Source organism: Nanorana parkeri, unplaced genomic scaffold (genome assembly GCF_000935625.1).
Source record: "Nanorana parkeri isolate BGI_ZX_2015 unplaced genomic scaffold, ASM93562v1 scaffold119, whole genome shotgun sequence".
In the NCBI taxonomy this organism is placed as follows: domain Eukaryota; kingdom Metazoa; phylum Chordata; class Amphibia; order Anura; family Dicroglossidae; genus Nanorana; species Nanorana parkeri.
The window spans coordinates 862,232-882,401 of NW_017306387.1; the positions used below are offsets into that span (position 1 = coordinate 862,232).

At 44.2% G+C, this 20,170-nt stretch overlaps 1 protein-coding gene across 2 annotated transcripts in view; it reads left to right on the top strand.

Annotated features, from left to right (window-relative positions):
• Positions 1-10,214, top strand: part of SUFU (SUFU negative regulator of hedgehog signaling) — a 36,457-nt gene extending 26,243 nt beyond the window's left edge. For both annotated transcript variants that reach the window (XM_018553405.1, XM_018553406.1), the window contains exons 9-12: positions 1,228-1,362; positions 4,105-4,243; positions 6,955-7,023; positions 9,907-10,214. In XM_018553405.1, coding sequence (XP_018408907.1) covers positions 1,228-1,362; positions 4,105-4,243; positions 6,955-7,023; positions 9,907-9,996 — 433 coding nt within the window. In that variant the 3' untranslated portion in view covers positions 9,997-10,214. The remainder of the gene's footprint in view (positions 1-1,227; positions 1,363-4,104; positions 4,244-6,954; positions 7,024-9,906) is intronic.
• The last annotated feature ends 9,956 nt before the right edge of the window (positions 10,215-20,170 follow it).

Genomic DNA, 20,170 nt, shown 5'->3' on the forward strand with positions numbered 1-20,170 from the left:
ACCCCGTTCCGGCACAAACCACTCTGGCGAAATTGATCTCTGATCCTTTGTTTTTTCGGAACCATGCTGGAGTTGGGGTCAACTGTGTGTAAACTGACGCCCGGCCATTTACACACAGCTGCCCATAGACTAACATTGGGCTACCTGAAAAACTGACAGGCGGACCCGATTGGACTGCCCATGTGAAAGGGGCTTTGTTTATTGTTGGCACTAGGACAGAATATAGCTGGTCATCTCTGTATATGTAACATTAAGTAGCAGGTTACCCTCTGTTCATTTGGTGGCATTCTGAATGTGAATAACGGGCTCTATGTAAATTGCACTTACCCGTTTCTTAGACATATTCCGAGTGTCTCTGCCTCCAGCTCTGTCTGCACAGGCCGAGTGGCTCCGTTACTGCCGCCGGCAATGCATGTCACAATGGTCTCTTTCAGACTTTCACATTGCTGGCTGCAGTGGGAAGCTGTGCCTGGTTCTGTTCATCACTAATTACTAAGATCCTGTAACAGAGGAAATATACAGAAGTAGAGTCAGTGTTGGTTAGTAGTTGCCATTTCCTTATGCAAGTTATAAAGTGCTTGTACAGTAGTCAGACTAGCCATGTCTGGCACATCAATCCGTTTCTCTCACCAGTCAGGTAGAAGGGGCAGTATAATGGCTCCGTGGAAAGCACCAGGTACTTGCAGTGCTGTGGTCCTGGCTTCTTCTCCCGTCAGGGTACCATCTGTTTGAAGTTTATATTTGTGTTCACATTGAAATTCTTTTAGGTGGTTTCTGTTCTTCCCACAATCCTAAAACATATCTGGGATTATTAGTAAACCTGTGCAAGGTATAAACCGTCTCTCTTTCTTTAGAGCTGAATATCTGCACTTGGAACCAGTCAGACAATGAAGTATAAACCTGGTTGCTGTATAGCAGCATTGGCTGGGGCAGTTCTATCCTCAGGGACTTTTGGAAGTTCCTGGGCTTCTGGATAAATTGACCATAGTGTGTGGTTGGGGACATTGTATTGTAAGCTCAGCTGGGGCAGGTGCTAAGTTCTCTGTAAATATCTGTCCCATACAATTGATTGATTGGTGTCAGCGGTATCTATGTATCCTCTATCAAGGCGATGACCACGTTTGCCTGTGCATGGGATCATTAGGCTTCCCTCCTGATCTTTTGCCTTGTGATTACCTGACAGACACTCTCTATAATGTGTTTTTCCTTTTTCCTCTATTTTCGAAGGAGCCGCAAAGACAGTCTAGAAAGTGAAAGTTCCTCGGCCATCATTCCTCATGAGTTAGTACGTACACGACAACTGGAAAGTGTCCATCTCAAGTTTAACCAGGAGTCCGGCACACTCATTCCACTTTGTTTAAGGTGAGAACGTGTATGGCAAAGGAGATCTTCATCTAAGGGCAAACAATCTCCTATCGCGCTAAGGCCCAAGATTAATATCAAGAAAACCTCCAGGCAGGAATATTCCTAACCCTTGCAGTGGCGCTAGTTTTTGTGTAAGGATGCAAATAAAGAACGTTCTATTCACCTGAACCTCTGTGCTGGCTGTTAGATGGTCCCTGCAGCCTCCGCCCCCCCGTTGTCCTCATTTCCTATACACTGCATAGCATGTGATGACTCCCAGAACCTTGGACCACCAGAGTGGAGGAGATGCAGGGACCAGTTTAGCAGCCAACCAGCGCTAACGTTCATGTGAGTACTTTTTTTTTTTTTTAATCCCTAGATGAAAACGAGCAATTAACCCTTGCAGTGTGGGGGTAGCCTGACTGGAAGGGTTAAGAATATTTCTGCCCAGAGTTGTTCTTTAAGGACTGGGATGCAGTCCATGTACATTGCTGTAGTTGGATAGAATGAGGGATGATGTGTATAAAGCAGGGGTGGCCAAACTCCGGACCCTCCAGCTGTGGCGGAACTACAAATCCCATGAGCCATTGCAAGATTCTCAGACATGACTCCCGGAGAGAGATGCATCATGGGATTTGTAGTTTCACCACAGCTGGAGGGCTGGAGTTTGGCCACCCCTGGTATAAAGTGATGGATGTCATTCTTCCTGGCACATTAATGATTTGTTTCTCTGGAGGGATACCCGTGTGGTTGCAGGTCCTATTGTTGGCAGGGAAAAATATACATTGCACATTTGTCAGTAACTACGAAGTAAACAAATTGGGGGATGGTTGTCAAACCAGTGCAGCATTGAAGCTGGTCAGTTAGCGTCATTTACTGAAAATATGTATTTGGGAATGTATTTGCATATAAAGTGTGCAGTTGTGCGTAAAAAAACCAATGTACTAAGAGCAGATGTGGTGTAGGGTTCAGGTAGGGTTCAGGTAGGGTTCAGGCTATGCTAGTTCTATAGGTGCCCTCCTACTTCAGACTTAGTTTTTTTTTTTACTTTTGTACATACTCTTCCCCATTTCAGCAAGGTTCTCTTGATTGGAGCCAGAGGGACCTCTGCTGGTCACGGTCAGTAGTGTTCTGAGGCCAAGTGTTAAAGGATTTGTATAGGCATGACCCAAGTAACATGTCCCAGCTTATTTTTCTTGTTCTTTTACCCTGTAGTGGGAAACAGATTGTATTACTCCCTGGCTGCTGGGAGCTCGGTTCCTATCAATGAGGGCATGCCATGTAACTATATCTGCCGAGATCCCTTTCCCTATTCGCAGTGTTTTGAGCATCATTGCAGTATCATTGTGCTGCTGAGGAAAAAGATCAAGTAGGGCAAATAGAGGGGAGAACATGGAGTTCTGGAGTTCAGCAGGCAGTGTTGACAATGCTTGTTGGGATTTCAGTGCTGAAGCTCTGTGTTGTCAGTTTAGACAGGAAGTTATGAGCATGCTGCATTCCTGGCAGATCAACAGGTATCTTTCTATACTTTGCACTTTCAGCTTTTTAAATGGGATGAAATGGGGAGATGTATTTTTTTTTTCTTTCTTGACAATGCTTTAAATACATTTGAGAAGATCAATGATCAAAATATGTCGGCTCCGTGTGCTGTTTTTAGAGGCAAACTCCACTGCGCAGTGAGTCACAGACCTGTAAGAAGTTTCCAGGTAGACGGAACTCCATCCTCCATGCTTGTGTCATGTCACTAACTCTGTAGTTAATAAAGTAGGGATCAGGATGATAATCCTGAGTGTAAAAGCAGCAGTAACCAAAGCCAGTAGTCACAGCTTCACTTTATAAGTATCTCTGTTCAGAGACCTCGGCTCACCTCCATACAAACACGTCTCACCAGTTGGCTGTTTTTACTCCCTGGTCTGGGAGCTATTAGCCCCTTCGTGACTGACGACGTACAGTGTACGTTGCCAGCATCGGGGCTGTTTAAACAGACTCCCGGCGACTTTTGCCGCCAGGAGTCTGTTTAAATTTGTAGAGCCGACTGTCAGCTTTACAACAGAAGCGATCCTGGCGACTTACCTGTCACCAGATCGCTTCTGTGTCCCGAAGAAGACTACTATCACAAGTCACAAGCCCCCCCATGTGATAGCAGTCAAAGTAAAGTAAAAAAAAAAAACAGTTTTTAAAATGAAATAAAATAAATCTAATAATAATAAAAAAAATGTAAAAGTCCCCCGCGAGCACGCGCGTCGCCACGTAAACACACGTCGGGTGCGCCTACGCATGAAAACGACGAACGCGCTACACATGTTGGGTATCGCCGCGCACGCCGGAGTGAGAGCAATAATTCTAGGGCCAGTATTTTGGGGTATAATAAGGAGCTGCGCTAATATTGCGCAACATAAACATTTTCAACTACCACCATTTTATTCTATAGGGTCTTGGCATTCAGAAAATATATAATGTTGGGGGGTTTTACATAATTTTCAGGCCTAAAATGTGGAATATAACATGGGTGCAAAAAATGAAAAAAGGGCCTCAGTCATGAAGGGGTTAACCCGCCCATTCTGCAGCTTCAGTAGATAGACATTGTTGGGTTCTCTGCCATGCAGTTAGAGGAAGGTTCTGGAAACCGAGTCCTGAAGTGGCTTCAGCTGTGAACTTACACTTTCGGTTTATATCTAATGAAGAACAATTGATGATTTCATATCTTTCTGTATCATCTGTAACGTTCTTGTCATTATTTCTTTTTCTCCTCCTGTCCAGGGGTAGACTGTTACACGGACGGCACTTTACTTATAAAAGTATTACTGGTGACACGGCCATCACTTTTGTTTCTACGGGGGTCGAAGGAGCATTTGCTACAGAAGAGCATCCGTATGCAGCACATGGGCCTTGGCTGCAAGTAAGTAAATCCATTCCTAATAGCTCCCTAGACTAAATCCTGATATCTAAGCAGAGCTGCAATCTCCTAGTCATAGTGCAGAGTGCAAAGGGTGACTTTTATTGTATGGTCACTACTGCACATCCTTTTATTGAGAAGACACTTTCTCCTGTATCAAGAGCTCCCAATGTAAGCTCAGTTTGTCACCTCATGGCCATTTGGGTGCTAAGCATGCTGGGAGTGCCAGGAGGGTTCCAATGTACATGTACTCATGTTCTGTGCCATATATTGAGTTGGTAAGACTCCTAAAAGTTTACATCCAACTTGCTCCTTGCAACTTTATTAAAGGTAAATGACGGGAGAAACCATACAACCTTAAAGCTGAACTCCAGGGAGCAGTAATGACACAAGCACAACTTCCTTCCTGATTATGAACCTTCTTCAATTCAGAGGAAACTTCCACCAGAAAATTCCTGTGATGTTAGTCATAAAAGTTCCTCTTCTCGGTACCAGCTGGGGATAGGTCTACATGGCTGTGTGTCCTTCAGAGTATCTTCACACAGGCATTCTGATCAGGTCCATCTGTCCGTTTTTCAGTCCAGTGTTAGTCTATGGGACGCCACATCAGAATGAACGTGCGTCCGTTTACATCCTATTACCCTCGGCTCCAGCCTGGTTTGGAAGAGCAAACGGTACAGAGTTCCCTTTTGGGCAGACCTGATCCTGGCGGATCTGTTTACATTCGACTCCCCATAGACCAACATGTGGAGTCGATTTTTTTTTTTTTTTTCTCCATTGCAAGATGGAGGGAAAAACATGGATGGATATGGATGTCACAATGGTGACATCTGTTCTGAACTGCTCCAATCGTGGATCCCCTGCTGATCAGAAATGAAGAAAGGGGCTTTAGACATGCCCTGTAAGATTACATATCCCTTCTGCGTCCATACAGAGGACCGTATCTAGGGTGTGAACTTGGCTGTGTTGTGAGCGGTGATAGGGAACGCATGTAGTGTACGCATACCAGCGTTGCTGGTTCTTAATCAGTGACGTGTGATGTGTTCATACTGTAACACTGCACATTTCTGACAGCTGAGCAGTAAAGTGGGGCAAAGTAGGTGAAACCTCCACTGTCAGGAGGGTGCAGAGGCTTTTCTCACTCGGCCTTTACTCATCCGCTGTCAGATGTAGGCAAAGTTTTCATAGCAGCAATCTCAGCAGTCTCACAATTCCAACAGTCTGTTAGAATCACATTTAGCACCTTGTACTGGTGAAGAGCAGTAAAGCCTCTGTCAGCATCTCTTCCCTGCGTCACTGGAATCTCAGCACCTTGCTGGCAGCAGAGGTTTCACCTTTTCAACTCATCAGCTATCACAGTGTGCAGATGCTACATAGTTGGGGAAAGGGGGGTACTGTGCAGTAGGCAGGGACAGGCAGAAAACATCCCGTCTTGCTCTGGAGAGGAGCTCCTAGTATAGGCAGTGATTGCACAGAACTTCTAGGGGCAGTACTGCAACGGTTCGTCTGAGCATAGGCAGCCCGCTGGGGTGACTGGTTGTCATAACAGGAAGTGCCTTGATGCTGGCAATTTCCAGCCCCGTGTTGTGCTCCTATTACAAGCAGTAAAGCAGAAGTGAAGTGGGGTAAAAAAAAAGGGTTAACTTACCTTGTAAAGTGATCCCCTCCAGTGCAGCACTCTCTGCTCTCCCCTCTAGCACCGGTGCTTCCACCTTCTTCCAGGTTCGGCATCTTTGACCTCTTAAAGTTAACATTTCTGATGGCAGTCAGGTAGGAGATTTTTAGCAGAAGAGACTTACACAATCTCTTCTGCCAAAACTGAGCTGCCTGTCGGGAATTGTTTTCATCTTTCACTTTACTTTAAAAAGAGATATAGTAATAATAGACTTCAGATTAACGTATATTTGCAGCTACACACACACCCTCACGCACACACACACACACACCCCCTGGAGTTCAGCTTTAAATACATACGTGCTGTTCCTGCACATGCCTAATATGCTGCAATGCACAAGCAACAAGTCAGCTTTAAGGAGACATTGTCACCTTCCCATGCAGGGAAAGGTGACCGTGTCTGTCTCTGAAAAGGTGCTCCATGATCCCCCGTATACTCTCCTTAGCAGCGTCAGTGACCCAGAACAGTGGTGACATCACTCCTGGTCATGTGACAGTGTTTAGGCCCAGTGATTGACTGCTAGGCCCAGACACTGTCACAGGTCATATGCTCCTCCATACATGGATGTGCTGGGTATTCTTGCTGGCTGTGGAGGGGAAAGAAGCTGCGTGGGAGCACTGGCAAGGCGAGTACAAGGTAACTAGGTAGGCTCTTTGCAGAAACACTGTCACTTTTCCTTCCATGGGCAAGGTGACGATGTCTCTTTAAATTTGAATGCATGCTCTGAGAGCCATTGTGTGCACACAGCAGTAGCAGACATGCTAAGGGGTCATATAATGATATCCTGCAGCATTTTGAGCTAAATTGGCTGCAGGCTCCTTATTGCTGAATGGCACAAAATGGCCTTTGTTTGTCAGAACTCTGAGAATGCTCCGTGATGTATCCACAGAACCATATTCTAATTGGCAGAGTCTAGCAGCATTTTGGAGTTTTGTGCAGATAGGTTTATGTCCTCCCTTGCTGCTGAACCTCAGATCAAATAGTTGCCAATTACATAGAAACCTGAGAATAAAAGGCTGAAACTGTTTTATCTCTCCAGATTTTGTTGACAGAGGAGCTGGTGGAAAGGATGCTGGAAGACTTAGAAGATTTAAGCTCTCCAGAGGAAGTAAGCTCTCATTTGTCTAAGTGAGGGGGAGGAAAGGCTTCTCTAAACCGCCAGCCTTTCTGCAGTCACTGCAGCCCCAGGCCTTTTCTTCAAACATGGGAACTTGCTGGAGTGTGCCGTTTCTCCTGTTCAGTAAAAGGGTCACGCATTCGTAATTATTCATTTATTAACCCGTGTTAAAGACTCGTAAGCCTGCAAGCTGAATACATAACAAAGTAGTAATATCACTGGAAGGTTTGATGCCTGCTATGTAATGGAGCCTCATTTGCTCTATTAAAGAAATTAGAACTTAGAAAAATGATGTTGCTGCTAAGGGTATTAATATCACTGCTGATCTGCAATGAATTGAATTACAGAACGCTCTGAGGGTTCGCACTTGTGTCAGCGGCATCCACTCCTATCAGAGAACACTCGTGGTTTGTCTGTCCCGAGGATGGTGGGGGTTTAAAGACAATGCAGAATAGGTGCATTATGCAATGAGAGGGGGACAAATGTGCTCACAGTTGCGGTGAGGTTCCCTCTAGTGGTCAGAGATGGCACTGCGTCTGTAATGCATGAAACAAAAGAAGATGATCACCCTGGAGAAAGTGAATTAAAGGCTACAAATATGCTGATTAATATCTATACAAACATATAGTAAAGCTTTCTGGCCCCAAAGATGAATTGCACAACGCTTTAACCACTTGCTGGCCAGGCCATTTTTCAGTATTCAGCGCTGCGGTACTTTGACTGACGTTTATTCCGTCATGCAACGCTGTACTGAAACAAATTTTATACAATTTTTTGGGGGACAGATAGAGCTTTCTTTTGGTGGTATTTAATCACCACGGGGGTTTTATTTTTTACTATATTTAGAAAACATTACTGAAAATTTTGGGGGAAAAAGTGTTTTTTTACATTGTTAGGAAACATTCATTATTACCCAATTTTCTTGTAAAATATAAAAGACGGGGTCAAGTCGGGTAAATAGACAGCAAACATGTCAAGCTTTAAAATTGCGCGCACCCGCGAAATCGCAAAAACTACCATACTCAAAATGCTACTACATCCAGGGAGCTCCCGGCCGGCTGTTTTTTTACAACGGCCGGCCGGGAAGCGGTTAAAAGATAAGTTCAACTTTTGCAAAAATTAAAGAAATGCATAATAATATATGATAAAATCTGCATTTCTTTAATATTGGCATTCAAGCCTGAAAAGCATTGCAATAGTGATCACCTGATCCCAGCTGCAAAGCTCAGGCTTCTGCACATTCTCTCCCAGGCAGAGCTCCATACTGAGGTACAGAGTTTCAGTTAGGAGAGATGGGGAAAAGGACGGCTGGACTTCAAACTGCATTACGTCACCTCACACAGCGTCCAAGCGTCCTCCGTCTAGGTAGAGCTGCCCATATTCCCGCATCTACCTGGACCGAGGACGCTTGGCGCCGTATGAGGTGATGTAATGCAGTTTGAAGTCCAGCCGTCCTTTTCCCCATCTCTCCTAACTGAAACTCTGTACCTCAGTATGGAGCTCTGCCTGGGAGAGAATGTGCAGAAGCCTGAGCTGAGTGATCACTATTGCAATGCTTTCCAGGCTTGAATGCAAATATTAGAGAAATGCAGATTTTTTTATATAATAATTTTGCATTTCTTTAATTTTTGCAAAAGGTGAACTTCTCCTTTTAAGGACTAGAGAATATATACATTACAGATTTGTTGTATAAACATTTTCAGTAAAGGCCTACAATCTGTTCCTATGTTTGTAAACCTCCCTCAATATGTAAATATATTTTCATAAATAAAACACAATTGTTATGTTGGTGTGATAAATACAACACGATTTGTCACTTTGGATTTTTTTTAGTTGCAACAATTGCATATAAAATATACACGGACTATGGAATATTATACAGTATTTCAAAAGGGGGAAGGGGGGGTTGCAACTCAAAATTAATGCCCATGGTTTTGTAATGGGATGTCTAACAAACTCATATTGTTGTGATGGACAGGTTGACCATATAGTATATAAGGAACTGTAAGAAAGGCTAGTTTTTTTTAGTTTGGATTAGACTTGTGCGCCGTCAAAAAATGTGTTTTGTTTCCGAATATCCGTTATTTCGTATTTCGTAATTCGTGTCCTAAACTCAATTCGCATTCGTACGAATTTTCGTTAGTTTTGGCACATTTTCATAACTTTACGAACATTCGTTATGATGAAGGCAAAAAGCAAAAATACCATTGTTAATATTTGAGTCGATGGTAGTTGTTTTTTTTAACCAAAATACGAAATTCCGTTAGCGGATTTCGGATCCGAATTTCGTATTTCGTATAAAAAAAAACTACTATCAAGGCATCAACTCCAATATTAACAAAGGTATTTTGCTTTTTAACTTCATCATAACGAATGTTCGTAACGGAACGAAATTCGTAACGTAACAGTTCAGTTTATTTCCTGTGCTGTCAGTTTGCATGCTCTTTGTGATCTCCCCTTTTACCACTTACCCATAACTGCTGCGCTGAAATGTCCCAAGGGGTGCCAACTGATTCCTGTTATACACAAAAGCGTTGGCATGGAGATAATGGATCATGACCGTAGGTGTCGCAACTCTTGCATTCATTTAAGAAGGTGTCTGAAGGAAGATGCACCAGTCTGCGCTTCCTCAAGGCAACCAATCACATAATTGCTTTTGTTCTCCAGCACTGTAAAGAGAGAATCTGGATGTTTATGGGGAACTGATTATCGGGGACAAGTTCTAGATGCTGTAAAGGAACCTTGGCCATGGGATAAGAGGGCACATGTTCTGCGGTGGCACTAATGTATTATTTGCTTTATGAAATTCTCTTCCTCCCCCCCCCCCAGTTTGAAAATTGGTATCTGACTGCTTTTAATGTTCTCACCTCCCAGATGAAATTGCCCAAGGAATATAGCTGGCCAGAGAAGAAGCTGAAGATTTCCATTGTCCCAGACTCTGTATTTGATAACCCGCTACATTGAGGGAAAGGTCAAGACTGGCCGTGAAGGAGAAACACGATGAACTCTGCCGCTTTCAGCACCGTTTCTGGCTGTAAACCAAAGGAAAGCAGTTACTGCACAATCATCACTAGAAGAGACCGAGAACACAACACTTGTGATATTTCCCAGCTGATCCTGTCTAGAGGAAGTGCCGGGACTGTATCCTTACCTGCGTGACATGCTGAATCCATACAACACTCTTCTGTCAGTGCATGGCTTCTTGTGACGGTAGCCCTCACTTAACAAGTTAGTGTTTAGCTAATGCTGAGTACATTGATTCTTGTATGACACTGGAACCTGCAAGTGGTCACAATGCTGGCTACAGGATTGTTCCTTCGACTGACTTTCCACAATCGCAGTGTTACTTTTCAGTAGTTAAATATTGATTGTGTGATCCAGATAATATATACAGAAATGACTGACTTGTGGGGGACTTTATCAGTATTCTGATTTGTTTTATTGTGACTTGATTATATATTTAATACACATATCTCCTTCTCTAGTATGTGGAGAGGTCATTTTCTTTCCCAACACGTCCTTTTTTTTATCTGGTCTTACAGTTATGATTCATATTCATTGTATAAGATCAAAGTATGGAGCAGGATATGGAAGATTGTGATCCGTGACCGGTTGCCTCATAAAAGCCTGGAATACTTTATCTGTTAATGAGACCGCAGTGGACCTCTGTGTAGTGCTGAGCCATGGAAATGTCCTATTTGCCTCTTAAACCATTACGTTCCAGTGCCTAATGGAGCAAGTCTGTGGAGCTGGGTGAAATGGCTTGTTAATCTTTCACTCATCGCTTCACATCGGGAAACCTTGAGGTTTGTCTTCAGTGCCTACAGTTATATGCTCAGATTCTATAGGGTCGGTGTTGGGGAGTGCTGCTGTACATATATCGCTGCCCCAGTTTAGCTTATATTCCTTTATTTAAGGCAAAGAGCAGGAAGCTATAGCAGCTGCCAGGATCTGAAGACATTTCGGTCACTAGTTACTAAGCGTTGCTGCCCTTTTGTCTTGGTGGATGAGCCTGATGGCTTCAATTCTGAATAAACAAATCAATATATTGGGGTAACCAGAGCTGGAACAGATGGCCCCAGTAAGGACGAGTGGGCTGTAACTGTCTGAAGGAAGGAATGTCTTGCAGGTATTTCTTTGTTCTCACAGCAGTATAAGTGAATGGAAGGGAGACCCTTGTACAAGCCTTCTACACACCCTTTGGTAAAGTGCTTCAAATGCATAAGAGGGACTGAACTTGGATACATCATAAGATGGTTAATAAACCAGAACTCCAGCCAAAACATTTCCATTTTTTGGATAGAGTGGGAGATCATTAGATGTTTTGTCTGTGCTCATGTTAGAGATTTCCCCTCACTTCCTATCAGAGGCACAGGAAGTTGTGAAATGTATTCAATGTGTAAAAAGACATCAACATTAGTGAGGAAGGGATAGACATGACAGTGGCTTTTAATATTCCATCCATGTCGGGCATTTTCCCTTCACTTCCTGTCCTAGTGATTTGGGTGTAGGGATAGATTTAACCTGAACTCCACAATAAGTAAATATTGTCTAAATACAAGACACACATTTATTCCTCAATCTTGGTGAGCTTTGTGTGTTTCTTCCAGATTTCTATAGTAATCCAGTGGGAAATTCTGCCTCTGCTGCTCTCTCTGTGCAGGGTGACTGGTCTTGTATCCACCCCCTTTTGTAGTTTTCTGCAGGCAGGCTGTAGTGGGTGGGGCCTACTGGGTCCCTCCCACAGCACTGCTCTCTGTACAGTGATGATGTCACTGCTACTTGTATCTGGTTATCTGGGTTTGTCAATGTATTTGGTGCAGACACGGTGGATTTCTATCCTCTGTGGTTATTCAGGAGTATATTTAAGTGAACATTTTTGTGCCCGGAGATAAGAGCACTCAGATCATGGCGGCGGGTATTTGTGGCAAATTGTTCTTCCCACCACACACCTCATTGAGTGAGGATGCAGCTGCCCTACTGTGTGTAGGGGATGGATAGACGTTGAGGATATAAAATATTAACCTTGTGCAGCTCTTGGTGGTAACCTCCTAATGCCCACAGTGCACAGAGTAATATATTACTGGAAATGGGTTACGCCTGCTGACTTTGTGATTGATCTTCAATAAGCTCAAATCCCACAACTGAACTTTTCAATCACGGGCTATAAAAGTACATTGTTCACTATTGCAGAGCGAGAGAGGAATGTCAAACTGTTAAATAGTAAAGGATTAACTCCCAAGTAATAAATGGCCCATTTAGTCAGCATTATGGGATGCAATCCAGTTGATGATCATGGCTGTGTATGAGCTGTGAAGACTAGCATGCATCTCCAATGCTGACCCAAGTACATCTCTCATCATGTAGCATGTGGTTATAAAAGGGATTTGTGTGTTCAGTGGTGGTATTCAGGTATACTTCACTGATCCACTCATCTGTTGAAGCCCTCAGAAGTACCAAGCGCTTCTGGGTAAGGGGACCTTCTTCCCAGGATGCATTGCTCAGGCCTGGCTTGATTACTCACACATAGCGGAGGGAGCCAGTCATTAACCCTGTGCATGTTGTGACTGAGCCAACACCAAGCATACAGAAGAATTGCACTCCGGGCTCCAACAGGCACATGGAGCAGTGGCGAAGGTGAGAATACACCGGGGTGAAAAATTGCAGATACATGGGCGTCTCCATCTGTAGGACCCCCAACATCAGATCTGCTCCAGTAAGCTGTTTTAAACAGTTTTTCAAAGCTTTACCAAACAGCACCAAACATTCTAGCAGCCACCAGGCAATACTCATCAACTTAAAGAGCAACTAAGACAGAACGTCCATTGTCACTGGGACAGGAAGTAAGTGGAAATCCTCCCCAATGTAAACACAGACAGAAGACCTAACCCTTCTCCATCCAAAGCAAAGACATGCTGTCTAGAGTTTCACTTTAAGACCATTTAATGGCAGTGACCTAACTACAATACAGTCACTGTTCAGGGAAAGCAAAGTTTGATGAATCGTCTGCCTATAAATTGTGTAAGTCTGCTGAAATATGAGTTGAGGCCATCAGTAGCTGTGACAACATGATCTGTAACTAAAGGGTGAAGAGTTTGGAGAAGGCAGGAGAAGTGAACAATCTAGGACAACATTGCTGAGCTGGAAAGTGAGCTGAATGGAGAATTTTTCCTAATCAGCTATGTTGTCCTAGATTGTTCACTTCTCCAAACTCTTCACCCATTTGTGAATACCCCTGTGTCAGCTGACTGTAAACCAGTAAAATCATTCCCCAGCTGGATTCCCTTGATATGGCTTCTCCAGTGCACAGACATATGGGGAATGGTACTTGGACTGTATGCCGGCCTCTACTGATCATTGGGGAGAAGCATTCTAATAATGGCCTTTATAGCTCACTTTACATTTGCTCTGAGCTGTAATTTCGGTGATCAGTTCAGGAGAATGTAAGTGTTACTAATAAATACATCTTGACTGAAAACCATTGTTTTTTACATACTTCTGTACCCTAAAAGTCACTTGTGCCCAGTTTTTGACGGGTAAGGTCTGAACTGACCCAATGTGCTCTAGACGCTAAGGACACATTTGCTGAAATATTCGTGAATGGTATTAATGCCTACTTTGCATACATACATAGTTCTGGTCATGGCAGGATTACTGCAGGCCTTCTAGGGGTTAAATCGCAGGAAAATAAATGTTCTATTTCACATACAAGTTCTCTAGAAACATTTCAGATACATTAAGTGAGGCTAAACTCCAACTATCTAATGAGGTTGAGTGATGTGCAGCATTATGTAACCCACAGCAACCCATCAACGTTCACTGACCCAATGACAGGAAACTGAACTCTGATGGGCTGCTGTGGGGAATCCCACTTTGCAGTCATTTGCTTTGCAGCACCTTGAACTGAATAACGCTGAAAGACTTTGTACGGTATATCATATAGTCTGACTATGCATACTCATGGTGTTCAGTAAATCCTGTTTTGTATACACCAGTAGAAAATAAATGGGCATAATGTAAAGATCTCAAATCTTTTAGCATATCGAATTTTGTAACTTATCTTTTTGGTTTTGCTTTTTTTATTTTGTATCTTTTGTTTGTTTACTGTAGTTTGTATTGTACATTCTCACTGGTTAGGATTGCAGGTAGTTGAGCTTGTGAATTACTTATTTGTAATTTGCAAACCACTAAATCTCTTTGTCTTTACCTAAAATGCATTAAAATGTATTTGTACAAAAGAGCCGTGGTTGTGAAATGTGTTTGGATGCTCCGTGTGTTGCAATATAATACCGTACGTGATTCTGCTGCTAAAAATTCTCGTCCTCTGTATGAAATAAGAAAAAATGCAGTTGTCCAGCGTTGGTCCCCGGACTCGTGGTGCTGTTCCTCTTCCGGGCTAAATGATGGCCAGCGTCATGCGAGTCTTTTCCTGTGACAACCTCAGGGTGCAGCTACACTGTGTGTCTGTGTCTGGCCGGATTATTATGACCACATGACATTTGTAGGCAAATTAGCTATAATTTTGCGCTGAAGTTGCCAGAGGGCCAGACCATTATAAATTTTTTTTTTCTGAAGATACGGGGAAACAACGCAATTTAACGGCCTTTGAACGTGGGATGATGGTTGGCACTCGGAGCCATGGAGCGAGTATCAGCAAAACAGCGAATTGTGGCCGTCAGTGACTAATCAATGTTAGGGCAGAACGGAGAATGGCAAGACTGGTACAAGACAACAGAAGGGCAACAGCGCATCAAATTACTGTAGATCTTAATCAGGGATCCTCTCAAATGATCTCTGAACGCACAGTTCGCCGTACACTGCATCGTATGGGATATGGAAGCGGAAGGCCTGTTCGAACACCTTTTGTTGTCTGCCGTTAACAAGATAAAACGTCTCCAATTCGCACAGGAACACAAGGATTGGACAGTCGAGCATTGGAAAAAAGCGATGAATCACGTTTCCAGTTGCATCATGCAGATGGCAGAGTGAGAATTTGGTGGGAACAGCATGAAAGCATGCACCCCACATGCATGAGTACAACCCTTCAAGCTGGTGGGGGCAGTGTTATGGTTTGGGGCATGATTTGGGCCCTTTAAGTCGTGTGGAACAACGTCTGAATAGCACAACATTGTTTCCCTAGTATTACGGCCTCAAAGCTTTGTACCTTGATCAACGTGTCAACAATGGCAGCTACCTTTTCTGTCCTCACAGGCTCACTTGAAGACCAGGGCAGTTGGTCCTGAGAGGGGGGATAATGAGAGTTTAGACTAACTGATCCTTGGCTAAATCTTGTGACCAAGAGGCTAGGCTTTCAGACAGATGGTGGCCACTGGAGGGAGCCTGGAGCTGCACTTTCCTCCAGGAAAGCAAAATCATTCCATTCTTCTATTACTCCTTGTTTACTCATCCCATCCAGACAGTTCACATTGCTTTATGTATGGGGAAATCTGATAAAATAGTTACATTGATCCTGGCATTGTCACATTGGATTTATAGAACCTTTTGTACTCTGTGACCGGGAAAGAGCTCTTCCAGTTTCTCCCTGGACTGTGGGATTCAGCATGGATACTGAGATGCCCTATGAAGCACAGGTATAGAGCAATCTGTCACCATGCTGATGTAACACACCACTGACTGGGAAATCCAATGTGTTACAGTGTAACCATTTCTAACAGCCTGGACAGTATAGTGTGATGTCACATTTCATCTGAATACATTAATCGTATTGCTCTGTATTTTAGCAGGCCGTGCATATACACTATAATCCAGGATGAATGTCTAATATACAGATTTACTATATAAATGTCTTTAATCCTTTCTTTGTAATAAATAGCAAGTACTTGCGGCTCCGCTCTCATTCTACAGCAATCATTAAATCATTTGTCCAACAGCCAATAAATGCCATATAATTGTTCATGCAGAATGCATTCCCTGCTAATTCATGCATGCAGTGACTGCTGATTGCCAGTGAGTGTTTCATTAAGTGTGCCGGAATGTGCGTATTCTCCTGTATAATGATGACATATAGTATATAGAATTTCCCATCAGGTACTGCCAAATAATGAGAAAAACCCCCTCCAGTCCTGGCCGCAAATGGAACCTGCAACACCAATGACTTCACTTCTGGTAAATGAAATGAAAGTGGATTCTTGGAAAAATGACTCCAGCATTCCATGCACGAGCTGCAACCAAGAGATTTCAATATCGTGGGCTTGATTAGGACCCCAGTGACTTCGTACGGGGAAGTACTTCTTAAACAGTCTGGGATTCTTCCTAATCTACAAATTCAATTTCCCCTTTGAGGGCTAGACGTTTATTTTTATTCATTTCTACCTGGTGCTATGAAAAAAAAAATCACCCCCTTAATCTGGAGCTGGTCCCTGCAGTGCATTGGCAACAACATGTCCTCAGTCAGTTGAATGAAGCCCAGTGTAACTCAAACTGGAAGACTGAGGACACCCGGTGTCATAGTCCTGCCCCTTGAGGGGACATCACAGCACCCTTCTTCCACAGTGCACACCGATGTCATGAGGTCCGTGCAGCTCTCTGTAGCAGTAAGCACTGCCAAGTCTGGAGAGGAAGTGAAGACGGAGAGGACACCGGTGTGAAGTGACTGGGCCTGAAGACATTAGGAAAAGGAAGTATTCAAAAACAACCAAAACTAAAAAATACGAGCCAGTGGGAGCACAGAATTGGGCTTTTAGATTTTGATAGGTGAGATTTGCCCTCTGCCTGGTGACCATTGTCTCCAGGAGAGAAGGGAAAGTCAATATGGGGACACTTGTTTCAGTGATGTCTATCTAAGAGATGATTTGATCTCACGTCCTTGTCTGCAGTACAAGAAGTAAAGGGAAATCTCCCCAATGACACATTTACAACAACAAAAAACTTGTCAGAGGTTCTTCTAACCATTCTGTAGTACTAGCAGTTACAGAATAAAGCTCCAAACCGAGGTGGTCATTGTATGCTCCCAGTGCCCCCTAAGCACTCCCCAGATGCTGCTCCTAAACTTGTATTATGGTGTAAGGCCGGGTGCTCAGGCGTGCTGATTAATACTTCCTCTGCACACTGATCCTATGTCTGGTGTGTCAATGTTTTCTGTATCCCCCTTAGTTCACCTGGACAGGAAGTGAGGTGAAATCTCCCCAGTGGGGATACAAACAGAAATAAAACGCCATCTCCTTGTAAATTGTATTTACTGTTTTCTGAAGTATCACTACTGGATAGAATGGCTGCATTTGCTTCTATTGTATTGGACAAAAGCATTGCCTGCTGCTTCTAAGAAAGATTAAGATTGCTGTGGTAGTTATTTCCCATGTGTGATGCCATGGAGGTGTCTGGAAAATTGATTACCAATACTTAATGTAATGTTCCTTTCCTGACCTATCTCCATGGCATCACACAAGCACAGCCAAGGTAGTTACACCCTGATAGGATGGGAGGGTTAAGAAGGGAGTCGAGTCAACCCGTGTGTGATACCATGGAGATAGTCAGGAAAGGAAAATTACGTTAAGTATTGGTAACGAATTTTCCATTTTATTGTTGGCTGTGTTCCCAATATGAAGAGTGTCGCTGACTTCCTGTTCTGACATCTTTTAGATACAAGGTGAACAAGGACCTCCCAACTTTCTGAGATGAGAAAGAAGGACACCTTATAGTACAAAGTGACGCGGGTCACAAAGATTTAATACACAAAGACTGATTAGCTAAATCTACAGGCGCTTCTTCTCCACCACTGATTTGCCTTTATACCAGCCTTTTATAATAACACACTTACATCTCAACCCGAACTGGACCGCATTTACTGCACTGTGCTGCACATCATGAACCATTACTATTTTTTTCATAGAATATTGTTTTCACCACTTTTCTAGGGTTATAGCGTCTCCGTACTGCTGTTCTCCTTCAGCCTGTTTTAGTCACTTCTTGTGTACTTGCATTCCAACATCAGCGGCACATCATTGCTCAGGACTGGCTTCCTAATAGTGATAACTAGGGATGTGCTACACATAACAAAGGGGCATGGAAAGCCCCAACCGCAGCTGATTGGGCCAGGAGAGCAATGTGTCCGAGACAGTTTTGCGTGAGCTTGGGCAAACTCGGTTCACAACAGGCCTACACATCCCTAGTGACAAGCAGTACCCGGCAGGCTATTACCACAACAGCACCCGGCAGGCTATTACCACAACAGCACCCGGCAGGCTATTACCACAACAGCACACAGCAGAATATTACCACATTACCCAGCAGGCTATTACCACAACAGTAGCCATCAGAATATTACCATAACAGTATCCCACAGACTATTACCACAACGGTAGCCAGCAAAATATTACCACAACGGTAGCCAGCAGACTATTACCACAACGGTAGCCAGCAGACTATTACCACAACGGTAGCCAGCAGAATATTACCACAACTGCACCCAGCAGAATATTACCACAGCAGTACGCCAAAGATTATCACTACAGCAGTGCTCCACAGATTATTACATCAACAATGGGGGAAGCAGCAATTTTCTCGGGCGGGGGGGTTCGCTACCCCTTTGTCCCCCTGTATCCGCCACTGTGTTCTCTGCCCCACCAGCCAGCGCCCTCCCATCTCTGGGGCAGCCACACCTTTATACAACCCCCCGTTTGTTACACTACAGCTTGGTGGTGTCAGGGGGCGTATAGAGGCCGGCCGTGTAGTTGGTCACCCAGCACACAGAGCGGTCAGACGATGTAACTCAGATCCTACTCAGGATGATGGTGGACACCAGCGGTTTGGTCTTCCTTCACACATCATCCTTAACGGCCTCCAATAGAGCCTGCCAGCACCTCGTATGCTCCCACTGCCACTTCTGGCCCTTAGCAGACAGACACAGGGTGTCACAGCGAGCCATGGGGGAGCGGCCAATCCAAGACTGAACCCTCTCAGTGCCCTGCTCAGAGCAGGCCATCAGGCATAGTGGGCCAGGCCGAACACAATCAGGCTGATAGTGTTTGGGCTGGCCTGGCTCGGCCCACTGGCACTCAGGATGACACATGTGGATCATTGTTCATACCAGTGGGGTCCTACTGGGCACATCATCCAACCCCAGCTGCCTGCCTCTAATAGAGCCTGCTAGGACCCCCTCCGCCGTACACAGACCCAGACAGCATGCTCAATGCAGAGTAACCCCTCCCTCTCACTGCCCTTCTCGGAGCAGGCAGATATACAGCGTTGGTCCTTCGAAGCAGGCTGATACATAGCATCGGGCAGGCCAGTGCCAGACGCAATGCATCAGGTATAGCGGGCCTAACCAAACACAATCAGGCAAGTTCCCAGTATGCCCTAGGGCCAGTCCGACCCTGGTGACAATAATGGATCATGGGTGAGCAATGTGTGTGGATATGACTGCTTGTAGTCTCCATCGGGTCGCATGTGACAATGTAGGCAAATCCAAGATTCTGAAACAATTGTTGCCATATAAAAGGAGGAGGCGGTACAAGCGCCTAAATGGCAGATCCCCAGGTATTATTTTAATGAATGCTACTGGTTTCAGAAGATTACGGTTCCATTCACACTGGTGCGATGCGTTAATCACAGAGTTCTCTCCGATGAACACACCATACCGTACAACGTAGCTACTATGCGTCAACAGTGTGGGAGGTGCTTTGCCATTCATTTGAATGGAACCCCAATGGACCTCCCACCCGCATTGCACTTGATCGTGAGTACTGAGCATTGCGATGCAATTTAAAAAAGTAGTGCATGCACTACTTTTTTTTTATCACAGCGCACAGTATTGCGGTACTGCGCATTGTTGTGCATGCACTACTTTTTAAAACAATCCCACCGCAGTTGTGGGCAGAAGGTGCATTTGGGGTGCCATTCAAATGAATGCTCTTACCCTGTGTTAAGAGTGCCACCCTGTGGTGCCAGCTCCAGCACTGTTAACATACAGTAGGTGTATTAACCACACAGAACCCTGTGATTAACGCATCGCACCAGTGTGAATGGACACTAAAACTACATGAACATGTTGAACCTAGTAAGAGAGTCAGTGCGTTTAAAGCTAAAGAAGTGGCTAGAAAATAGGCCATGTGCCCACTGGGTTCCCTGGGTGTGCTATGCAGTCCACCGGATATTTATGTATGTCTAGAGATAACTGCAA